General features: G+C 41.1%; 1 protein-coding gene across 2 annotated transcripts in view; it reads right to left on the bottom strand.

The window, feature by feature from the left end:
- Positions 1 to 1,966: 1,966 nt before the first annotated feature.
- The window catches only part of STC2 (stanniocalcin 2), a 152,799-nt gene continuing 134,016 nt past the window's right edge, over positions 1,967 to 20,749 (bottom strand). For both annotated transcript variants that reach the window (XM_073575236.1, XM_073575235.1), the window contains 3 exons: positions 9,074 to 9,216; positions 8,290 to 8,501; positions 1,967 to 3,158 (listed from right to left, as the gene is read on the bottom strand). In XM_073575236.1, coding sequence (XP_073431337.1) covers positions 2,756 to 3,158; positions 8,290 to 8,501; positions 9,074 to 9,216 — 758 coding nt within the window. In that variant the 3' untranslated portion in view covers positions 1,967 to 2,755. The remainder of the gene's footprint in view (positions 3,159 to 8,289; positions 8,502 to 9,073; positions 9,217 to 20,749) is intronic.

Here is a 20,749-nt window from a genome sequence, read left to right on the forward strand (position 1 = left end):
GTTGAAAAAACATCATATCTCGGCCAAGCCGAATGCTCATGTGTAAGGAGGTGGTGGCACAGATAGCTGTAAGATGAATGGAAATTTGACCGACAGCCATCTCATGTATATGTCTAGTTAAAGTAAGGAGAAGAAATAAATCTGATGGACAACCCCTTTATGAATATATGAGAAAACTAATAATGAATATAGGTGTGGTTTTGAGGATGCATCTAACACAAAATGTAGTTTCCTCTTCACACCATGCTATTAAACTGGTTAAGTTATGCAATAAATAAAGTGTGTAGATCACCTATAGAAATTATAGTAATTAGAATTAATTATAAGTAATAACTGGATCTTTTTAGATTATAGTTAAGTTATAACTTTTAAAAAGTAACCACCTTTTTTATTTTTATTTCATGATTCAAAAATACACATTAGAATAAGCAACTTTGTAATGTATTTTTTCAGAGAAATCTGCTTTTTTATCTGCCAATACTAAGCTTTCATTTTCAAAATTCTCAATTCTGAGGTAAAATCTATATTCAGTGAAATGAAATTATTACATTACTGGGATAGGAAATGGCAGATGGTGGTAATAAGTTTCTATATAGACAATGAGGGTTGGAGCTCTGCTTCCAGCTCATCCCTCCTACCGTCTACAAGTATTTGCCCTTCATAGTCGAGGACAACCATGACCTCAGAGTTTAGAGGAGGATCAGTGGCTTTGGAGCCGGAGGTGACTGTTGAGGCCAATCTGGGTCCTGAAGGCTAGCCCACATATAGGCCACCAGTAAGTAGATGTAGTTAGGACAGTAGATACAGCTTGTGCCCTGTGCATGCTTTTGTTTGCCTTAAAGATTCTCCTGTCTTCAGCTGCACGAGCATCTGAGGTGATCCTGCCTTGCGACGGTCCAGGGCAAGCCTCTCCCATTTGTCTTACATAGAAATTTATTAAGGGCAATGGTCATCTTCTATCATAGTAATGTAATAATCTGTCTTCACTGAATACAGATTTTACCTGAGAATTGAAAATTTTGAAAATAAATCATCGGTTCTGACAGACAAAAAAAGCAAATTTATCTAATAAGATATATTAGTATTTTTATTTTCATGTGTACTCTTGATTTGTGAAATAAAAATGAAAATTAGCATTTTTCCTTATCAAATCCAACCTTAAGGGGTATATCACATTTATTTATAGGCTATAGCTTGAATATCAACCCAACCTTTTTTTTTTTATAGAGGAACAGTATATCATATTGCTTAAAAACTGAACCTATTTTTATCAGTGACACCGTAGCTTTCAATGTTACTTCTTAGACAGGCAGATGAACTGTCTGAACATGCAGCAATCTCTGCTTTTGTGTAACCTCTAAAGGGATGAACGATCTTTACAACAGTTTGTATATGCGCAGCATATCCCTGTATACACAAGGATACATACAATTACTATGGACGATTTTTGTGCTCACATAAAAGATTCGAACAGCTCACAAACAAGGGTTTAGATAAACATTCATTCTGACGACCATTGGCCCGAGTAAAAGGGCATTAATCTACTTTAGTTGTTTAATTTTATCTCAATCTTGTTATTGGTACATATCATATCTAAATGTATTGTATTATCGGCGCTCCCAACATGCTGCTGCAATTAGCGCCAAAAAATCTGTTGTAACTTTTTCCTGCTACCAAAGGTAGAAAAATAAAAATCAAAGTTATAAACTGTGCTGTAAAGAAATTGAAGAAACGCTTCACGTAAGTAGTAAATTCTTCCTACCTAAAAATGTGGTTATCCGAAGTCACAAGTAGCGTATCCACTGGATCTGTTACTTATCCAAAATCTCCAGCTTTCAATGGATAAGAAGCAGAGATCATTCATGGATCATTCATCAGTTGTAGCTTTTTACTTCTGTGCAAGAGTTCAGCAATGTCTGTGAGGGTGAGTCCAAGTTTTCCTGTAGCGCTCTGGTCGGGCCTTGTGGTCAGCTGATTTGCTTCTGAGCAACCTTCTCTGGGTGATGTGACGTCACTTGCTATGGAGTGGACGTGAAACAAAAAGATGTAACTAATCCTACGCATTTTGAAGGTAGTGTCTTGTTTGTAGCAAACTTGTCTCTATATACGCTCACCGGGTCCAGACATGATACAATCCCAGAGGAAGATGCTACCTTCAAAACACAAAGTCACATCTTTTTGATTCATGGACCTTTCCATAGCAAGTGTAGTCACAACGCCCGGAGCAGGTTGGTCTGAATCAAATCAGCTGACCGCAATGCTATTGGCTGGAGCGCTGCAGTAAAACTTGGACTCACCATCAGAGACATCACAGAACTCTTCCAAAGAAGAAAAAAGCTACAAGTAACGGACGATCTTATCCATTAAAGGCTGCACATTTTGGATAAGTAACAGATCCAGTGGACAGTGCACGCTACTTATGACTTTGGATTGCAGAATCTTTAGGCAGGGATAGCTTACAACTTACGTGAACAGTTTCTTCACTAGCATTGCAGTGCAGTTTCTAACTTTGATTTTTACATATCGTATCTAATACCAGCAATCGCTGAAAGTGAAATGAGCTGAGGAAGGGTACAATTCTGAAAGTCTGCTCCATCTTCTTCATAGAAGCTTGGGGTAATGCTGCAGGATCTGAGAATGAACTGCAAGCACAGCATTGCCCTTATGTATTATAAATGCCTTGGAATGTCCATAGAAGGAAACATGAGAAACTTCTGAATGAAGGAGAAGAGAAAAACCTTGTAATAAGACAATTTCACCTTCTGACATCTGTTAGACCGACCGGTTTATCAGAGCTTTCTGTGGCACTGAACACCATTTTGTTAAAGCTCGTCTTTCCACGATTATTTGGCATTAATTTGTTAACTTTTTCACTTTTGGAGGCCTTGGCATCTCTTTCCAAGTCAGACTGAAAAGAAAAATCGCTATGGCTTCGAATGGACTTCCCAGTGTCTCCTTTCACTAAATCTCCTTGTTTTCTTGCTGGGCTAGTATTGGACCCTTCGGAAGCATCTGCTTGTATGGCCGAGGTACAAAAGCTAAGAATATAACAAAGGCTTCCCCAATTCTGGGCACACTGGGCTTGTACGCTACGGGTAATTGCCTCTTTCACCTCATCTCCGCAGGTTAGCAGGATGTTGACCAAGTCAACATAGGGCCTGTAGAAAGAAAGAGTTCATTGAAAGATGAATAATTTATACCATCTAAAAGAATTATTACTGAATATTACACCACATCCCATGGGTTTTAATATTAACTGTGGCTGTCAGATAACATTTCTTCTAATTTAATAATAATAATAATTTTTATGTAGAACCAACATATTCCGCAGCACTTTACAGTTGGCACACATTATCATCATTGTCCCCGATGGGGCTCACAATCTAAATTCTGTATCAGTATGTCTTTGGAATGTGGGAGGAAACCAGAATACCAGGAAGAAACCTACGCAAACATGGGGAGAACATACAAACTACTTGTAGATGTTGTCCTTGGTGGGATGTAAACCCAGGACTCCAGCGATGCAAGGCTGCAGTGCTAACCACTGAGCCACCATGCTGCCCCTAATTTCCATAGATACTTACATAAAACACATACATTGCATTTCCTGCCCTTTTAACAGTTGTTTTAAATTTTAGTTCATATATCAATAGTACAAAAGAAAATAATTAACTTTGTAACATATATTAGTATAGAAATCTGCTTATTTCTCTGCCTAAATTGAGCAATTATTATGAATATTCTCAATTCTGGAGTAAAATCTGTATTCAGTAAAAATAGACTTTCCCATTACTGAGATAAGAGATGGCAGTTGATATGGATACAATACTATGTAGACGGAAGGAAGGAGGAGCTAAGAGGCAGAGCTCCTCCTCCTCCCCCTCCTATTTACAGTAGATAGGACCTCATCAGTAGCAGCTCTCATCTCCTATCTCAGTTTCAGTGTAACTAGTATCTTAATACCGTATTTTTCGGACTATAAGACGCACCCCAAATTTTCAGAAGAAAAATAGGGAAAAAAATTAATGCATCAAATGAGGGTCCGTCTTACAGTCCGAATTATTCAGCTTACCTGGGGGGTAGGGTGTGATATGCAATGCTGGTGGAGTGGGGTCACAGGAGGTGGTCTGGCTCATCCCTGGCTGGTGCAGCAGGTTCAGTGGTGTGGGGGCTCTGCCATTTTGTGAAAGCCCCCACAGATCCATCCTAGTCTGATGGGCGGCGATTTGGCAGATGATCGGTAGTGCGGGGGCTCCGCCGGCATTGGTGGAAATCTCGGAGCCCCAGCACATCCATCCCAGGCTGGTGCGACACTTTTGCAGGTGATCAGCGGTGCAGGGGCTCCGCCGGCATTTTGTGAAAGGAGCCCCTGCACTTCCATTGTTGTAATGCTGATTTGAAAATGGCCGCGCATAGTGAGATCTCGGGAGACGAGATCTCGTCTCCTGAGATCTCACTCTGCACATGCGCCGCCTCCGGAGGCCATTTTCCTGAAGCCTGAAGCTCAATTCAGCATTACATTGCGGCCATTTTCCTGAAGCTCAATTCAGCATTACACTCAATTACATTGAATTGAGCTTAAGGAAAATGGCTGCCGGAGGCGCCGCAAGCGCAGAGTGAGATCTCAGGAGACGAGATCGCGTCTCCCGGGACGACATCTCATCTCATGAGATCTCACTATGCGCGGCCATTTTCAAATCAGCATTACAACACTGGAAGTGCGGGGGCTCCTTTCACAAAATGCCGGCGGAGCCCCTGCACCGCTGATCACCTGCAAAAGTGCCGCACCAGCCCGGGATGGATGTGCGGGGGCTCCGGGATTTCCACCAATGCCTGCGGAGCCCCCGCACCACCAATCATCTGCCAAATCGCCGCCCATCAGCCTCGGATGGTGTCTCCTGGTAAGTGCATCTGGACCATAAGACGCACCCCCATTTTTCCCCAAAATTTTTTGGGAAAAAAGTGCGTCTTATGGTCCAAAAAATACAGTAATTAAAACCATGTTCCTCCAATGCTTAATAGCCCAACAGGCGGTCTGAAACTGTGACCGATAGCCACCTCTGTATGTATGCTCATGCTCAACTCCTGCACTGAGTAAAGCCGCCTCCTGGACTCCAGGGCATTTCAGTCAATAAGTTACAAGATATATTGATTTTTCCTATAAAACCTGCTCAGACCCTGATATTCTATAACATGAAGTTGATAAGATTGCTGTAAAAGAGAAATAGCGCAATAGTGCATTATCCGGTGTGCAGATAACAATTTCAAGTAATACACTCACCAAATGGAGTTTTGTAACAGGCAATAGAGGATTCCACAGATCCATGAGGGACCAACATAGAAGATTCAGGATAGGAAAAATGTGGTCAGACAATCTGAAATGCGAATCACTAAAAACTCGGTTTATTAATACGGTGGTCTTTATTCTACGCGTTTCAGAGTCTCACAGAGCTCCTTTCTCAGGTAAAACCTCCTGAGCGGATTGTCTGACCACATTTTTCCTATCCTGAATCTTATAACATGAAGTTAATGAGTTGGATTGCATTTTATTAGTGATAAATTCCCTTTAAAGTGTTCCAATGGCATCACCTTCATATCTTCTTTAACCCCTTCGCGCGGCACCCCATTTTCGTTTTTACGCTGGTTTTTCGCTCCCCTTTTTCCCAGAGCCATAACTTTTTTATTTTTCCATCAATATGGCCATGTGAGGGCTTGTTTTTAGCGGGACAAGTTGTACTTTTGAACGACACCATTGGTTTTACCATATCGTGTACTCAAAAACAAGGAAAAAATTCCAAGTGTGGTGAAATTGCAAAAAAAGTGCAATCCCACACTTGTTTTTTGTTTTTTTTTTCACCATGTTCATTACATGCTAAAAATGACCTGCCATTATGATTATCCAGGTCATTATGAGTTCATAGACACCAAACATGTCTAGGTTCTTTTTTATCTAAGTGGTAAAAAAAAATTCCAACCTTTGTTAAAAAAAAAAAAAAAAATGCGATCTTTTCTTTTCCCGTAGCGTCTCCATTTTTCATGATATCGGGTTAAGTGAGGGCTTATTTTTTGTGTGCCGAGCTCATGTTTTTAATGATACCATTTTAGTGCAGATACGATCTTTTGATCACCCGTTATTAAATTCTAACGCAATGTTGCAGCGACCAAAAAAAAACGTAATTCTGGTGTTTTGACTTTTTTCCTTGCTACGCTATTTACCGATCAGTTTAATACTTTTTTATTGATAGATCAGGCGATTCTGAACGTGGCGATACTAAATATGTCTATGTTTGATTTTGTTTTTATTGTTTTATTTTGAATGGGGCAAAGGGGGGGTGATTTGAACAATCATTTTTTTTAATATTTTGAAAAACTTTTTTGTTTACTTTTAGCATGTTTCAATAGTCTCCATAGTAGACTAGAAATTGCCATAACCCGATCGCCTCTGCTACATAGAGGCGATGATTAAATCGCCTCTATATAGCAGAATTAGTCACTTGCTATAAGGACCGACCACCGGGTGGCGCTCACAGCAAGCCGGCACTGACAACCATAGAGGTCTACAGGAGACCTCAGGTTGTCATGCCAATCCACCAGTAACCCCCGATCACATGACGGGGTCACTGGTGGGCGGATTTACAGCCCGATGGCCGGACGTGCACGTTAAATGCCGCTGTCAGAGTTTGACAGCGGCATTTAATGGGTTAATAGCCGCGGGTGGATAGCGATTCCACCCGTGGCTATTGCGGGCACATGTCAGCTGTTCAAAACAGCTGACATGTCCCAGGAAAGATGTGGGCTCACCGCCGGAGCCCACATCAAAGGGGGAGATGCGACATGCGCTGTACTAGTACGGCGCATGTCACAAAGGAGTTAAGAAAAATAGTTAAATTCTCACCAATATCCTGTTTAAAAGTCTTTAAGTAGTATGAGAATAATCATAATCATGGAACAGACCTAGTAAGACTAGGAAGATGATTACTTTCTTATGATCTTTCGTGTTGTACAAGTGCATCTCACAAAAATAGAATATCATCAAAAAGTTAATTTATTTCAGTTCTTCAATACAAAAAGTGAAACTCATATATTATATAGAGTCTTTACAAACAGAGTGATCTATTTCAAGTATTCATTTCTGTTAATGTTGATGATTATAGCTTACAGCCAATAAAAACCCAAAAGTCCTCATCTCAGTAAATTAGAATACTTTATAACACCAGCTTGAAAAATGATTTTACAATCCGAAATGTTGGCCAGCAAACTATCCTGACCTTAACCCCTTTGAAAATCTATGGGGTATTGTCAAGAGGAAGATGAGAGACACCAGACCCAACAATGCAGATGAGCTGAAGGCTGCTATCAAAGCAACCTGGGCTTCCATAACACCTCAGCAGTGCCACAGGCTGATCTCCTCCATGCCACACCGCATTGATGCAGTAATTGATGCCAAAGGAGCCCCGACCAAGTATTAGTACATTTACTGAACATACATTTCAGAATGACTTTTGGGTTTTCATTGGCTGTAAGCCATAATCATTAACAGCAATAAACACGTGAAATTGATCACTCTGTTTGTAATAACTCTATGTAATATATGAGTTTCACTTTTTTTATTGAAGAAGTGAAACAAATTAGCTTTTTGATGAAACGCTAATTTTGTGAGATGCACCTGTATGTAAAAAACAAATCTCAACTTATTGTCCAAGCCCATGGCATAGGCAAGGTTATATATTAATGCCTATTGTAGATGCTTAAATCACGAGTGTGACAAGTGTTCTTAACATCTTAGATGTGAGACCAAGGTGAATATTTTGATTTAGAAAGGGCAAATTCTGAGGAAAATGGTGGGTTTGGACGACTTTGATCTGATATGGGCCTTACCTATAAGAACTTCCATGGACACTACTACATAGAAATGAGCGAAATAACAAATTACCCACAAAGAAGTGCCCCCCATGCTGTCTCATTAACCAATTAGTAGTTAACCAAATATTATACACATATTAGGAATATTGTTGATGTATATGTTGGAGTGATAATAATCCTGATAATATATTTTTTTCAGCAAATGATGTGTGACGGCTTCAAGGTTTCTCAGTTTCACATAAAAAACAGCCCTATTTCATGACTATTCAGCTATCATTAATTAAAATATCAACTCTACATATGACATGTATTTGAAATGTCAGATTTATGCTACTAGCTATAAACTTTACAAGAAGGAATTCCTGAACTAATGGACATAAAATGCTCCTGGCAAATCTGTGACGCTTCCTGACCATCATCACTTACTCATGTAACAGAAGGTCTTTGAAGTGAATCATCTCCACAATCACTTGGACATTTTCCTTGGCAGCAGAGCACAGGTCGTGCTTGGCATAGCATTCTTTTTGGAGCTGGTAGACCATCTCTTTAATGGCAGGACACTTACGACTGATGCAACTGAATTTATGTCTTAGACCATGAGCTTTGCATTTAAGGGCATCTTTGATAAATGATTTTCCCTGAAAGACAAATTTTACATATTACAATTGTGTAATACAATAAGCAATATCTGCATGGCTAGGTCTTTAAACTCAGTCATCAGATTCCATGCATTACATGCATACCCTATAACTTATCCCATGTTACACTTAGCAGTTATCGTTCTTGGAAGTCGTGTATATAGAAAAGAGGGGGACATATAGCAATGATCAAAATGGCTTCCTCAACGCTATTGCTTGGTTTGCATCCCAGCACGGTTTACTCCACCTTCCACGAGCTTTGTAGAAACCCTACTCTTACGCATGACAAAAATAAGTTACTCCGCAAAGAAAAGTTTCAAACCATAGCCTTTTCAGCTAGTGGCAAAGAGGATGGCAATAATCAAAGGGGGGCCTCAGTCCCTAAAGACCCCATGGTAGAATCAGCTGGCCTCTATAGAATACATTATGTCTAGAGTTTAATTTGTGGTGTGTGTCCTGATGGAACAAGTAGAAATCAAATACCATTGATCTAAATGCCTTAAAGAATTTGGATATTGTGCAAGAAATTACAATACTATTAGGAAATCAAATCATGAAATGTCTTACATTACCTGTGCATCAAATCTACCGGCATTGTGTAAAAAGGTCATGCAGATTTCATGTAGACCTCGGATCTCACAAGAATTGTTCTCAAAGCATTCAAAGACTCCACAGCCAACATCCCCAGCATTCACTAGACAATGTTGAATTTCAGCTGAAACCATATAAAAAAACATTTATAAAAATAACTATGACCATATATAAGATGTGCATAAAGAACATGGATTACAGTGGATTGTGAAATACTCTACTCTCAATTAACTTTTCGGAGCGCCGCCTACTTTCTCTGCATAAAGAAAAACTTCAAAGAGATTAAAACAAAGGGGGCATGCATTGAGGCTTTTGTGCCAGTTTTCTGGTGCCTAAAAGTTGCGTATCTTACCACATGTCAATTTTAGTGCAAAAAATTCTGACATTTTGCTAGTTTGCTCTTCTTTAAAAGTCGTCATGGTTATCTATACAAATCAGGTTTTCGCTAGATTTATGATTTGCGACTTGTAAAACTCCCTGCAGTAAGGGTGTGGCAGAAAAGTGGAGGAACATTTCTAGACAGAAGCGTGATATCTTAAGATGTGACAAATTTATCACATTTTTTGCTAGGCTTGAATAAATTTGGCACAAATAACAACATTGACACCACAATGAAAAATGTCTTTAAAAAGCCCCCTTTTCATTTTTTTAGTAAGCCCACTTACTTAGCATCATCATATTCCACAGACATTACTGTCCCCAATGGGGCAAACAATCTATACTCCCTATCAGTATTTCTTCATCAGGAAACCCATACAAACACAGGGAGCACATACAAACTCATTGTAGATGTTGTACTTGGTAGGATTTGAACCAAGAACCCCAGCACTACAAAGTAACAGTGCTGACCACTGAGCCACCATGATTCCTACAATAACTAACTGCTCAAGTGTTCCCTTGATACATTAGGTGAAGGGTAGAGATGCTCATATGTCTTCAAAATTTATATGATCTAATGGCAATAGGTGGTATATTGATGGAGGATGTATGGGGACAACAGTTAAGGAAAATAGTAGGATAGGTTATATGCTTGTAGAAAAAAAGTATCCTTTCAGGGTGAATTCAAAGTTTTGAGGATGCTAGGTAGTGATGGAAAGAGTGGAGGATTGGAATTTGCACGTTGGGTATTATCTCAGAATTGTAATGAAGCTTTTTTTTTAATAGAGCTTTTCGAATATCTAATACTAATCAGCAAAAATACACCACAATTTATAAAATTACTTTTGTTTGCTCAAATATTTAATTATCTATATGGCAATGAAGGTTTAAGTGACTTTCACACTATATTGACCATTTGTCCTAAGCGCTGGGAGTAGAGACCAGTCATTGTGAAAGAAGGCAGCCATGGGGAGCTGTACATGGGACAAGTGGCATAGAAAGCAGTTTCTTGGAGGGCATAGTTGTTAACTTTGCATATTTGAGGTCTGAATACATTCTTGAGTTTGGTCAGAGGCCTGAGTTTCTTCAGGTACATTGTGTGGGCTGTCACTAAATGTTGGGTGTGAATTAATGTAGAGGCCCGATCAAGGGTTTGAATTCATTTTGGGGAATATGGCTACAAGAGACAGCCGCAAGCCCAGTATTGATGGAAGCATTAAATAATGGGGGATTTATGTGGCTCTAGGAAGTCCATGATGGTGTAGGAAGAGGAAGATGGACTGGGCCGGTGGTACCTCTCTCGCGTCGGTTTCGGAAATATTGGGGCTGTCACCAATGTTGCCGGGGGAAAGCTTTCTGACCCGGACGGACCTTTGCACTCGACAATAGGGGGCGTGACAGAGATAAAAGAGACTGTGCGTGGAAAAGCGGGACACTTGGCGGGAAAACAGAGCGCGCAGCAGGAGAAGATTGATTCACTCTCCTTGGAGCTATGCGATGATCCAGGCCCGCACTGCAGCTCCTCTGCCCGTGCACACACTGACTGTGAGCGACTCATACCGTGTGTCCACTCACCCCCGTCACCGAGAATTCATCCTGCACCGTTCTGCTGACTGCCGCGGGCGTGCGGCCTAACTCTGACCAGGTGAATCATATAGAGCCGGGTCATTTCACCCCCGCTTCTGCCACTGAACTGAGTCACACTCTGGCGGTGCCACAGACTACTTTCCTCCAAGTACATCGCCCTGGGAACGCAGGACCTCGCCTAGGAGAACCAGGATACGCCGCTTCCATCAGGAGACAGTGCCTCAACTTTCTTCAGGATCAGGACAGAGACTTCACGTGTGACTTGCGGCGCCACCGTGGGATTACAAGTTTCCCCTGTCCGGAAACCATCAGACTGATAAATTTACCACTTACATAAGTATTCGTTCTTACCCTGTTACAATACTCAGTTTTTACTCCCTACTTAACTCTTTCTCTCCCTGCGTGGAGTATCCCCTGTAATAAACCCTTTAACTCTTGCTCTGCCTCCTGCTCGTCACTGCATCCCAAGTTTCCTGCTATTCTACAATGGCAACAGTAATGTGGAGCCAAAGATGTCTGGGGAGTAAACTCTGTAGTGGTCAGAAGATGTTATACCTGCCTGGGTAGAAAAAGGACAATAACGTTTACAATCAGAGAAGAACTTACACTGGACTTAGCAATAATTCAGATGCATTTTAAGGTTCATATTAGTGATGAGCGAATGTACTGAGATAAGATGTTATCTGAGCATGCTCGTTTGCTAACCGAGTGACTTCGGCGTGCTCGAATACTATGTTAGAGCCACCGCAGCTGCATGTCTTGCAGATGTTCAATAGCCGCAACACATGCATGGATAGCCTGTTTGTTAGGCAATCCCTGCATGGGTTGCGGCTGTCCAACAGCTGTGAGACATGCAACCGCGGGGATTCGAACATAGTACTCAAGCAAGCTGAAGATACTCTTTTAGCACACGATCTTGCTCGGATAGCATCTTATCTCAGTAAATTCGCTCATCACTAGTTGGTATTATTTCACATTTCTATGGAATTAAACCCAGATTATTCTGTGTTTGCCACAGATATAGCTCCCTCAGGTTAAAATTTGCAAGACAGTCCCTGCCCTATGGAGTAGTCCTGTTAATGAGTGCTGTACCTGACTGTGTCACTGTGAACGCCAACTGGCTGGCAGTCGCCACTAAGGTCCTAGAGCCCAATGGTCAACAAAATCCTTCATGGCACAATAATGGTTCTGCAATATTATCATCCCATGAAAAAGTACCATTCATTAATGTGAAGAAATCTCTTTCTGTCTCAATGTTTAGTATTGTTCATTTTCTGTTCATATATTGTCATGTTTGTGTATTGCTTGGCATGATTGCAAAATTTACCGATGCTAACGACTTATAAATAACGTCTAGTATTTTTACTATTATTCCAATATTTAGATCCTGTGTTAGAGCTATAAATTATTTCTCCTCTCGGACTCCACAGTCTTGTGACATTAAATTCCTCTGCCGTTGAAAGCCTAGAGTAACACGAAACACATTTAGGTTCTCACATTCTACTCTCTCCGTCCAACTGGCTCACTATTACAATGATGGTGAACATCAAATGATGCATTATTGAAGAAGTGCTTGTAGACTCACATGATCAATAGCGTAATATACAGCGTAACGTATAGTGAGGCTCCAACGTGAGCTTGGCAGAGACAAAGCTTCATGTTCAACATACTTACGATACCGGCTCATGTTTTCCTGATGTGTGGCGTATCCTATAACTGGAGAGTAATTCTTGGAAGCATTTATTTCAATTGATGACTAGAGCAGCAGTGCTTGGACATTGCTGTGTATACTTCTGCTTTCTTATAATAGTGTGGACTAAAATGTATACAGTGGATATAAAATGTCTAAAATACCAGGTTTTTGTCATATATAAAAAAATTATACCAACAAGAGTAATTTCAGAACTTTTTCCACCTTTAGGGATGACTCACACAGACATATAAAAATCGGTCGCATTCTCATCCAGAAAAGTGGGACGATTTTCTGTCACTTTTCATCCGCGTTCAGTCCGTATACACACCGTTTATTACAGCAGTGGCTAGCAATTATTGATAAGACCATTTACAGTTTCCTATGCTACAGAACTGTAATGAATGTATCCATAAAAATCGGATTCCATACTAATGCTCCATATGGCATAGAATTTTTTTTTTTCTCACACCCGTCAGATTTCAGAGTGATTCCCAGTGCGCTGCAATTTTTTTCTCATGCCGAATACAGCTGAGAAAAAATATACAGTTCTGCAATGTCTTATTGAATAATGTTGGTCTGATTGCAATACATTTTTTTCTCGCATTGCACTCGTCCGAGTTATACGCTAGCGAACCCTTAATCTCTTCTATTCAATTAAAAAAAATAAATCTTTTCAGATGGAAATAGAAAAATAAAGAGCTAAAATAGGGTGGCTGCATAAAAATGCACTCCCATAGGCCACATTTACATGTTCGGTATATGGTCAGTATTTCACATTAGTATTTGTAAGTCTAAACCAGGAGGGTGAGAAATCCAAAAGTGGTGACGTGTTTCTATTATACTTTTCCTCTGATTGTTCCACTGCTGGTTTTGACTTACAAAAACCGATGTAAAACACTGATCAAATACTGAATATGTAAACGCGGCCTTAAACTAATACCTTAATGAAGTACCCTTAGAATTTATGACAACATTCAGTCTGTTTGGATTGGAGTCTATCAGCAAGACACATGTATAATTGGAAATCTTTGCCTACTCTTCATTGCAGTAGTGCTCCAAATATGTCAGATTGTGGGGGATATTTCCCGTGTACATCCCTCTTCAGGTAACCCAAAGATTTTGAATTGGATTCAGATTTGGGCTTTGCCTGGGCCATTCCAAAACTTTGATCTTCTTCTGATGAACTTACTCTTTTAACGATTTGGAGGTACACTTGGGGTTTTGTGCTGAAAGGTGAGATTCCTTTTCAATTTCAGCTTTTTAGCAGAGGCCTGAAAGTTTTTTTTTCCAAAACTGATTGGGAACACCAGTGCAAATGCCAAAAAACAGACCCAAAGCATAATGCTTCCCCTCCCATGCTTCACTGTGGGTATAGTGTTAATTTGGTGATATGCAGTGTTGGCTTTGCGCCAGCCATACCATTTATAATCATGGCCATGAAGTCCAACCTTCGTCTCATCAGACCATAACATGTATTCACACATGCTTTTAGCAGATTTGATGGAGGTTTTGTCAACCAGAAACCCTAGGAAGAGGGAGCCAAACACCTTAAAATTATAGGATACTGTTCGTTGTTTGATGCTGCCTAACAATGGTCAACATGAAGTCCTAAATTGCTCCCTCCCTATATAAAGTCATGTTTTATTATAAAATGCTATAGCATTTTGAAAAAATCTGTGTTTGCCAAAAAAGCTGGGCACAGGAAGAAAAGGCTCATACCGTAGCTTGGCTTGATTGACAGGTACCATTTAGCCCTTTACTGCTCTAGACCACTGCAAAAATTACCATTAACCCTTTTATATCACCCACACTTTAACCTCTAGCCCATTCTACACATTTCAGAATAGTAGTTATGGACTAAATCTTAAACTACCTATGTTAAATTGTGTGACATAAAAAAATGCTATTCAATATGGGTGTAAGTTCAAAATTCACTCCAACCAAAAAAGGAAGAAAGCTCCTACACTAGCTCCAGTTTGAGTTTCAAAAAAGTAAATATAAAAAGTTTCAAAAGTTGTAATTTGGGTCTACACTGGCTTCTAGCTACAAAGAGAATATTCCATACTAGATGTGGGCCCGATGCTATCGCATCGGGAAGGCAGTGACATCACGATGGGGGCAGCTCTGTGGCACTGAGGGTGGTGGCTGTCTCTCCCTTCCCCACCGTGCTCTCCGTGCAGTCACAGCCGGCAGGAAAGACGGCGGTTTTCGGCCAGTGCTGGAGATGGGGTGCGGAGCCACTAGAGGGCGCCCGCACCCCTCTCCAGCACAGGCCGCAAGTCGCGGTCTTTCCTGCTGGCTGTGACTGCACGGAGGTGGATGGGCAGGCAGCGGCGGGATCCAGCGCGTGTAGTCAGGCAGTGAGTCCTAGCGGGGGTCCGGCAGAGGGTCCTGGTGGCAATCCAGGGAAGGGTGCTGGTGGCGATCCGGCGGTGGGTCTTGGCAGGGGTCCGGCAGCGGGTCCTGGCGAGGGTCCGGCGATGGGTCCTGGCGGGGGTTTGGCAGCGGGTCCAGCGGCGGGGGGGTCTAGTGTGGGGGTCCCGTTGGTGTCCAGCTGGTGGTACTGCGCAAGGGCCTGGTACCACCAGAGGGTGCCATATTGGAATACCCATGACTTGGGTATTCCAATATGGCGGTCGGCGTACGTCCAGTGCAGCAAGGTGGATTGTGGGATTCGAGGACATCCGGACGGAAGTGGATGATGGACAATATTAAGTAAGTATATAATAGATATTCTGGCTAAAAGTCCAAAGGTTGTTTTATGATAGTGATTCCTTGGGTACAGGTGTAATAGAATTTTATTATAATGCAATGATCGTGTCTTACAAATCAGCATAAGCCACTATGTTCATTTCTAGAATTGGATTAGAATTGCAGATTTTATCAAAACAATATTCAGAATTGATCTAGTTTCTTTTTGCACTTGAAATGATTGCCTCAACTGTCTATGCTACTGTGTGTGCCAGTTCATTCTTCATTCAAGTCACATGAGTGAATGAGAATCTCAGTAACTTAGTAACATAAATGTTTTGGAAACACCAATCCGGTCCCCCCATCCATGGGTATTAAGTGCACTAAGAGTTGTAAATCGAGGATATCAAATACTCCACAAAATGCTGACCTTACGACCTATGCGAGTAGTGTAAGTTTTAAACATCTGCGGGAGCAGCCAGGAAGTGTGATCCTACTTGTACTTCACTTGGCTTTTATACTTAGCAAACATTTCTTTACTAAGAAAAACATACTGCTGAGAATTCACTGTTCTCACAAGGTAACAAGCCATGTCCTACTAGTCAAAACTTTTGGAGTGTGACCTAAGCCTCTGTCTGCTAACCCAAGAATATAAGGGTATTACTATAAAAGGCTTGCAGTTACATTCATATGTTCATATGAAGTCAAAATATCACAATATTCACACCCATAACAAATAAAGGACTGTGTTCGCAGTAAGAGAGACCATATGTATCACAATGCTTATGCTCATAGTAAATAAGTGACAATGTCCGCAGCATAGGAGACCGATTCACCTTGTATAGTGGAACTGGTGGCCACGTCCTATGAAAATTGTAGATTCACTCTGAAGGCATCAAAACTATGAATTAACACACGTGGAATTATATAATTAACAAAAAAGTGTGAAATAACTGAAAATATGTCTTATATTTAGGTTCTTCAAAGTAGCCACCTTTTGCTTTGATTACTGCTTTGCACACTCTTGGCATTCTCTTGATGAGCTTCAAGAGGTAGTCACCAGAAATGGTTTTCACTTCACAGGTGTGCCTTGTCAGATTTAATAAGTGGGATTTCTTGCCTTATAAATGGGGTTGGGACCATCAGTTGTGTTGTGCAGAAGTCTGGTGGATACACAGCTGATAGTCCTACTGAATAGACTGTTAGAATTTGTATTATGGCAAGAGAAAAGCAGCTAAGTAAAGAAAAACGAGTGGCCATCATTACTTTAAGAAATGAAGGTCAGTCAGTCCGAAAAATTGGGAAAACTTTGAAAGTGTCCCCAAGTGCAGTGGCAAAAACCATCAAGCGCTGTATATATATTAGACAAATATAACACAAAGAAACACAAAATGCAGTTTTTAAATAAAGGTTTTTATTATTATTATGAAAAAGAAAATCCAAACCTACAGGGCCCTATGTGAAAAAAGTGATTGCCCCCCTAAACCTAATAAATGGTTGGGCTACCCTTAACAGCAACAACTGCAATCAAGCATTTGCGATAACTGGCATTTAGTCTTTTGCAACGCTCTGGAGGAATTTTGGTCCACTCATCTTTGCAGAATTGTTGTAATTCAGCCACATTGGAGGGTTTCTAAGCCTTTTGTAGCTCATGCAACATCATCTCAATCAGATTAAGATAAGGACTTTGACTAGGCCACTCCAAAGTCTTAATTTCGATTTTCTTAAGCCATTCAGAGGTGGGCTTGCTGGTGTGTTTTGGATCATTGTCCTGCTGTATAACCCAAGTGTGCTTCAGCTTGACATCACAAACAGATGGCCGAACATTCTCCTTCAGGATTTTTTGGTAGACAGCAGAATTCATGTTTCCATTACCACAGCAAGTCTTCCAGGCTCCAGGGCAACAAAACAGCCAGAGACGTCACACTACCACCACCATATTTTTCTTTTGGTATGATGTTCCTTTTCTGAAATGCTGTGCTACTTCTATGCCAGATGTAATGGTGCATACACCTTCCAAAAAGTTTAAATTTTTTTGTCTTGTCAGTCCACAGCATATTCTCCTAAATGTCTCATGGATTATCAAGACTTTTTTTGGCAAAACTGAGACGAGCCTTTATGTTCTTATTGCTAAAAAGTGGTCGTCTTCTTGTAACTCTGCCATGCAGGCCATTTTGTCTAGTCTCTTTCATATGGTGGAATCATGAACACTGACTTTAACTGAGGCAAGCGAGGTGTGCAGTTCTTTGGATGTTGTTGTTGGGTCTTTTGTGACGTTTTTGATGACTCATCGCTGCGCTGTTGCGGTGATTTTAGTCCACGGACAATCATGGGAAGATTCACCACTACTGATGGGCGAACCCCTGGATTCTTACTGCTGGTCAGAGAGCTGCAATTCTCACACTGACAAATGATAAAAAGTTTACCTTCGGTCTCAGGCATCGGCTGATGGATCTATTACTCCAATCAGCCTATGCCTGCTGTCACTGATAACAGCGAGAGCAGGTACCGGCTGATAGGAGTATTTATCCGACAGCGTCTGCACTATAAATAAATTTTAAAAAATGACGTGGGTTCCCCTGTATTTTTGATAACTAGCCAGGCATCACTCAGCTGACAGTTTTAGCATGGCTGGTTATCAATAGAGGGATCCCCAAGAACTTTTTAAAATTATTTAAATAATTTAAAAAAAAATGGCATGGGATCCCACCCATTTTCTCAGACTAGTAATGGGCCATGAATATTTGCCCCCACAGCCTTAAAATAGCAACCCGCAGCTGCCTCCAGAAAAGGCTCATCTATGAGATGTGCCGAATCTGGCACTTTGCCCGACTCTTCCCGCTTACATATATGACTATAGGATTAGTAATGGAAAGGCATCCTATAGATGCCTCATAGTTACTAACCCATGAGCTTAATGTCACATGAAAATACAAAGGTGACATCAACTCCACAAATATTACCCCACTTGCCACTGCCACAGGGCAATATCCATAGCCCCTTACCAGCCTGAGAATACCAGCCCCAGCTGTCTGCTTTAGCTTGGCTGATTGTCAAAAATGGGGAGAACCCCATGCTGTTTTTTAAAATTATTTTTGATAACCAGTCATGCTAAAGCTGACAGATGAGGATTGCAGCCTGCAGCTTACAGTTTTGCCTGGCTGGTTGTCAAAAATAAAAAGGAACCCATGCCATTTTTTAAATATATTTATTTATTTATAGTGCAGGCGCAGACTGGTGAATACTCCCATCAGCTAGCGCTTGCTCTCGCTGTTACCAGTGACAGCAGGCGCAGGCTGATGGGAGTAGTAGTTCCATCAGCCAATGCCTGTGACCTGTAGTAAACTTTTTTCCTCTGGTCACAGCTGCTGGCTCATGCTGTCATTTGAAAGCGTTGGTCACTGCAGTGCTCTGATTGGTGATAATAATCTTACCACCGATCAGAGCCACCGGTGTTTCTTGTGCTGTCATGCATGCATGACAGCGTGGCAAACACCCGTTGTTTGGGGTGCCGAGCCCAAACAGTTACACAGACTTCATAGACAAGTCAGTGTTGGGGGTTCATGCCCGAAAAGCAGGTGTTCGGTAAGAACCCTGAACTATACTGTTCGGGTTCGCCCATCTCTATTCATAACTGTTCCATGTTTTCACCATTTGTGGATAATGGCTCTTTTTGTGGCAAAGTTTCATATGCCTCTTTTGACAGGATTAAATAGGTACTTTTATCCTAGAAAGTGTATGACACTATAAATATATATTACTTTATGCAATTTACCAACTTATGTCTCTAGAAAGAAAGCTGTAGTATAGCAGTTCATTATTCTTAAAATATTTTAGGAGGTTTTCCCATTATTAAGAGCGATGTTCTGTGCCCCTCTTTTAAGCACAGTGGAGTCTTTGTGCATGTACACTAAAGGTATTGTCACACTTAGCGATGCACCAGCGATCCCGACCAGCGATATGACGCGGTCAGGATCGCTGGTGCATCGCTAAGTGGTCGCTAGTGAGCTGCCACACAGGCAGATCTCACTAGCGACATCGCTGGGGACGGGGGTCGCTACTTACCTGTCACACTAGGCGATCCTGCATCCTCCCGCCAGACTCCACGCTCGTCGCTCGTCTCTCCACAGGAAGCCCCAGCAGGAAGCTGCCGACGAGAAACGGTCCTGAACGTTCTCGCGCGATCAGCGATAACCAGCGGGGGAGCGGGTTGTAGGTAAGTATCACACACAGCGATATCGCTAGCAATATCGCTATAACGTCACAAGTTATAACGATATTGCTAGAGATATCGCTTAGTGTGACAAGCCCTTAACACTACATTCAATGCCTACAGAGAAAGGTGACCAGTGTACTCACCTGCCTTTATCAGTCCCATAGACTTTGACTGAAGAAATGTGGAAGATTGACTACTGCTCCACTGAAATGGGGGACACAGATTGGTTGCTCTTGTGATCAGTGGGGTCTCAGTAGTTAGACCTCCAGTGATTAAACACTTCTCACCTATCTTGTGGATTAATGATAAGTTTTGATGAATGGAATACCCTTTCAACACCACTGCTTAATAGAATTGGATACAATCCAAAAAGCTGTGTATCAATGTTGACCAGTATTTTCTTTGTAAGCATGTTGCCTCTATATCCAGATACTGTAACGGTTTGCAGCTTCTCACAAATCTGATTGTTACATACAGTATGTACGTACAATCAGATATGTGATCCCTATGAGAGGGATTATAAGAGCAGTAGCTAAATTAACGTGATGTATTATTTGACAAAATTATTATTGAATATATTTACATCGCCGTAAACTAACACAGTTCATCCAATATTCACTATGCCACCCAAGTCTTCTAGGGAAAAGTATGATATGAGGACACCAACAGTCAACCGAGATTTCTTTGACCACTCTGTGATGGCATCCAGTTGTCATACATAAAACAGATTATTTTGTTCTTTGAAAAAAAGACTCTCACATTCTGACAAGGAAAGGACATCAAACCAATGGCACATTTTCTCCATATAAAACAGTCCGGAACAAACCTTTTTTGTGTTTTCGTATTTTACTCTATGGAGCCTTAAGCCCTTATGTTGCTATTATATAAATGGATGAGAGCAATTAACCAATAAAAACAAACACAATGACAGAGAGTATACAGACAGGGCAACATGGGATTGCAGATGATTCTTTCTGTGAGGTAAAACATCTTTCTGTGAGGTAAACAGGCAGGAAGTCGGGAGGCAAGGAGTAGTGCACAGGAATACGGGAGGCAGGGAGTTGCGTGCAGGAAGTCAGAAGGCAAGGGGGG

The sequence above is a fragment of the Dendrobates tinctorius genome, unplaced genomic scaffold (assembly GCF_039654945.1).
Source record: "Dendrobates tinctorius isolate UK_male_01 unplaced genomic scaffold, ASM3965494v1 ptg000043l, whole genome shotgun sequence".
Taxonomy (NCBI): domain Eukaryota; kingdom Metazoa; phylum Chordata; class Amphibia; order Anura; family Dendrobatidae; genus Dendrobates; species Dendrobates tinctorius.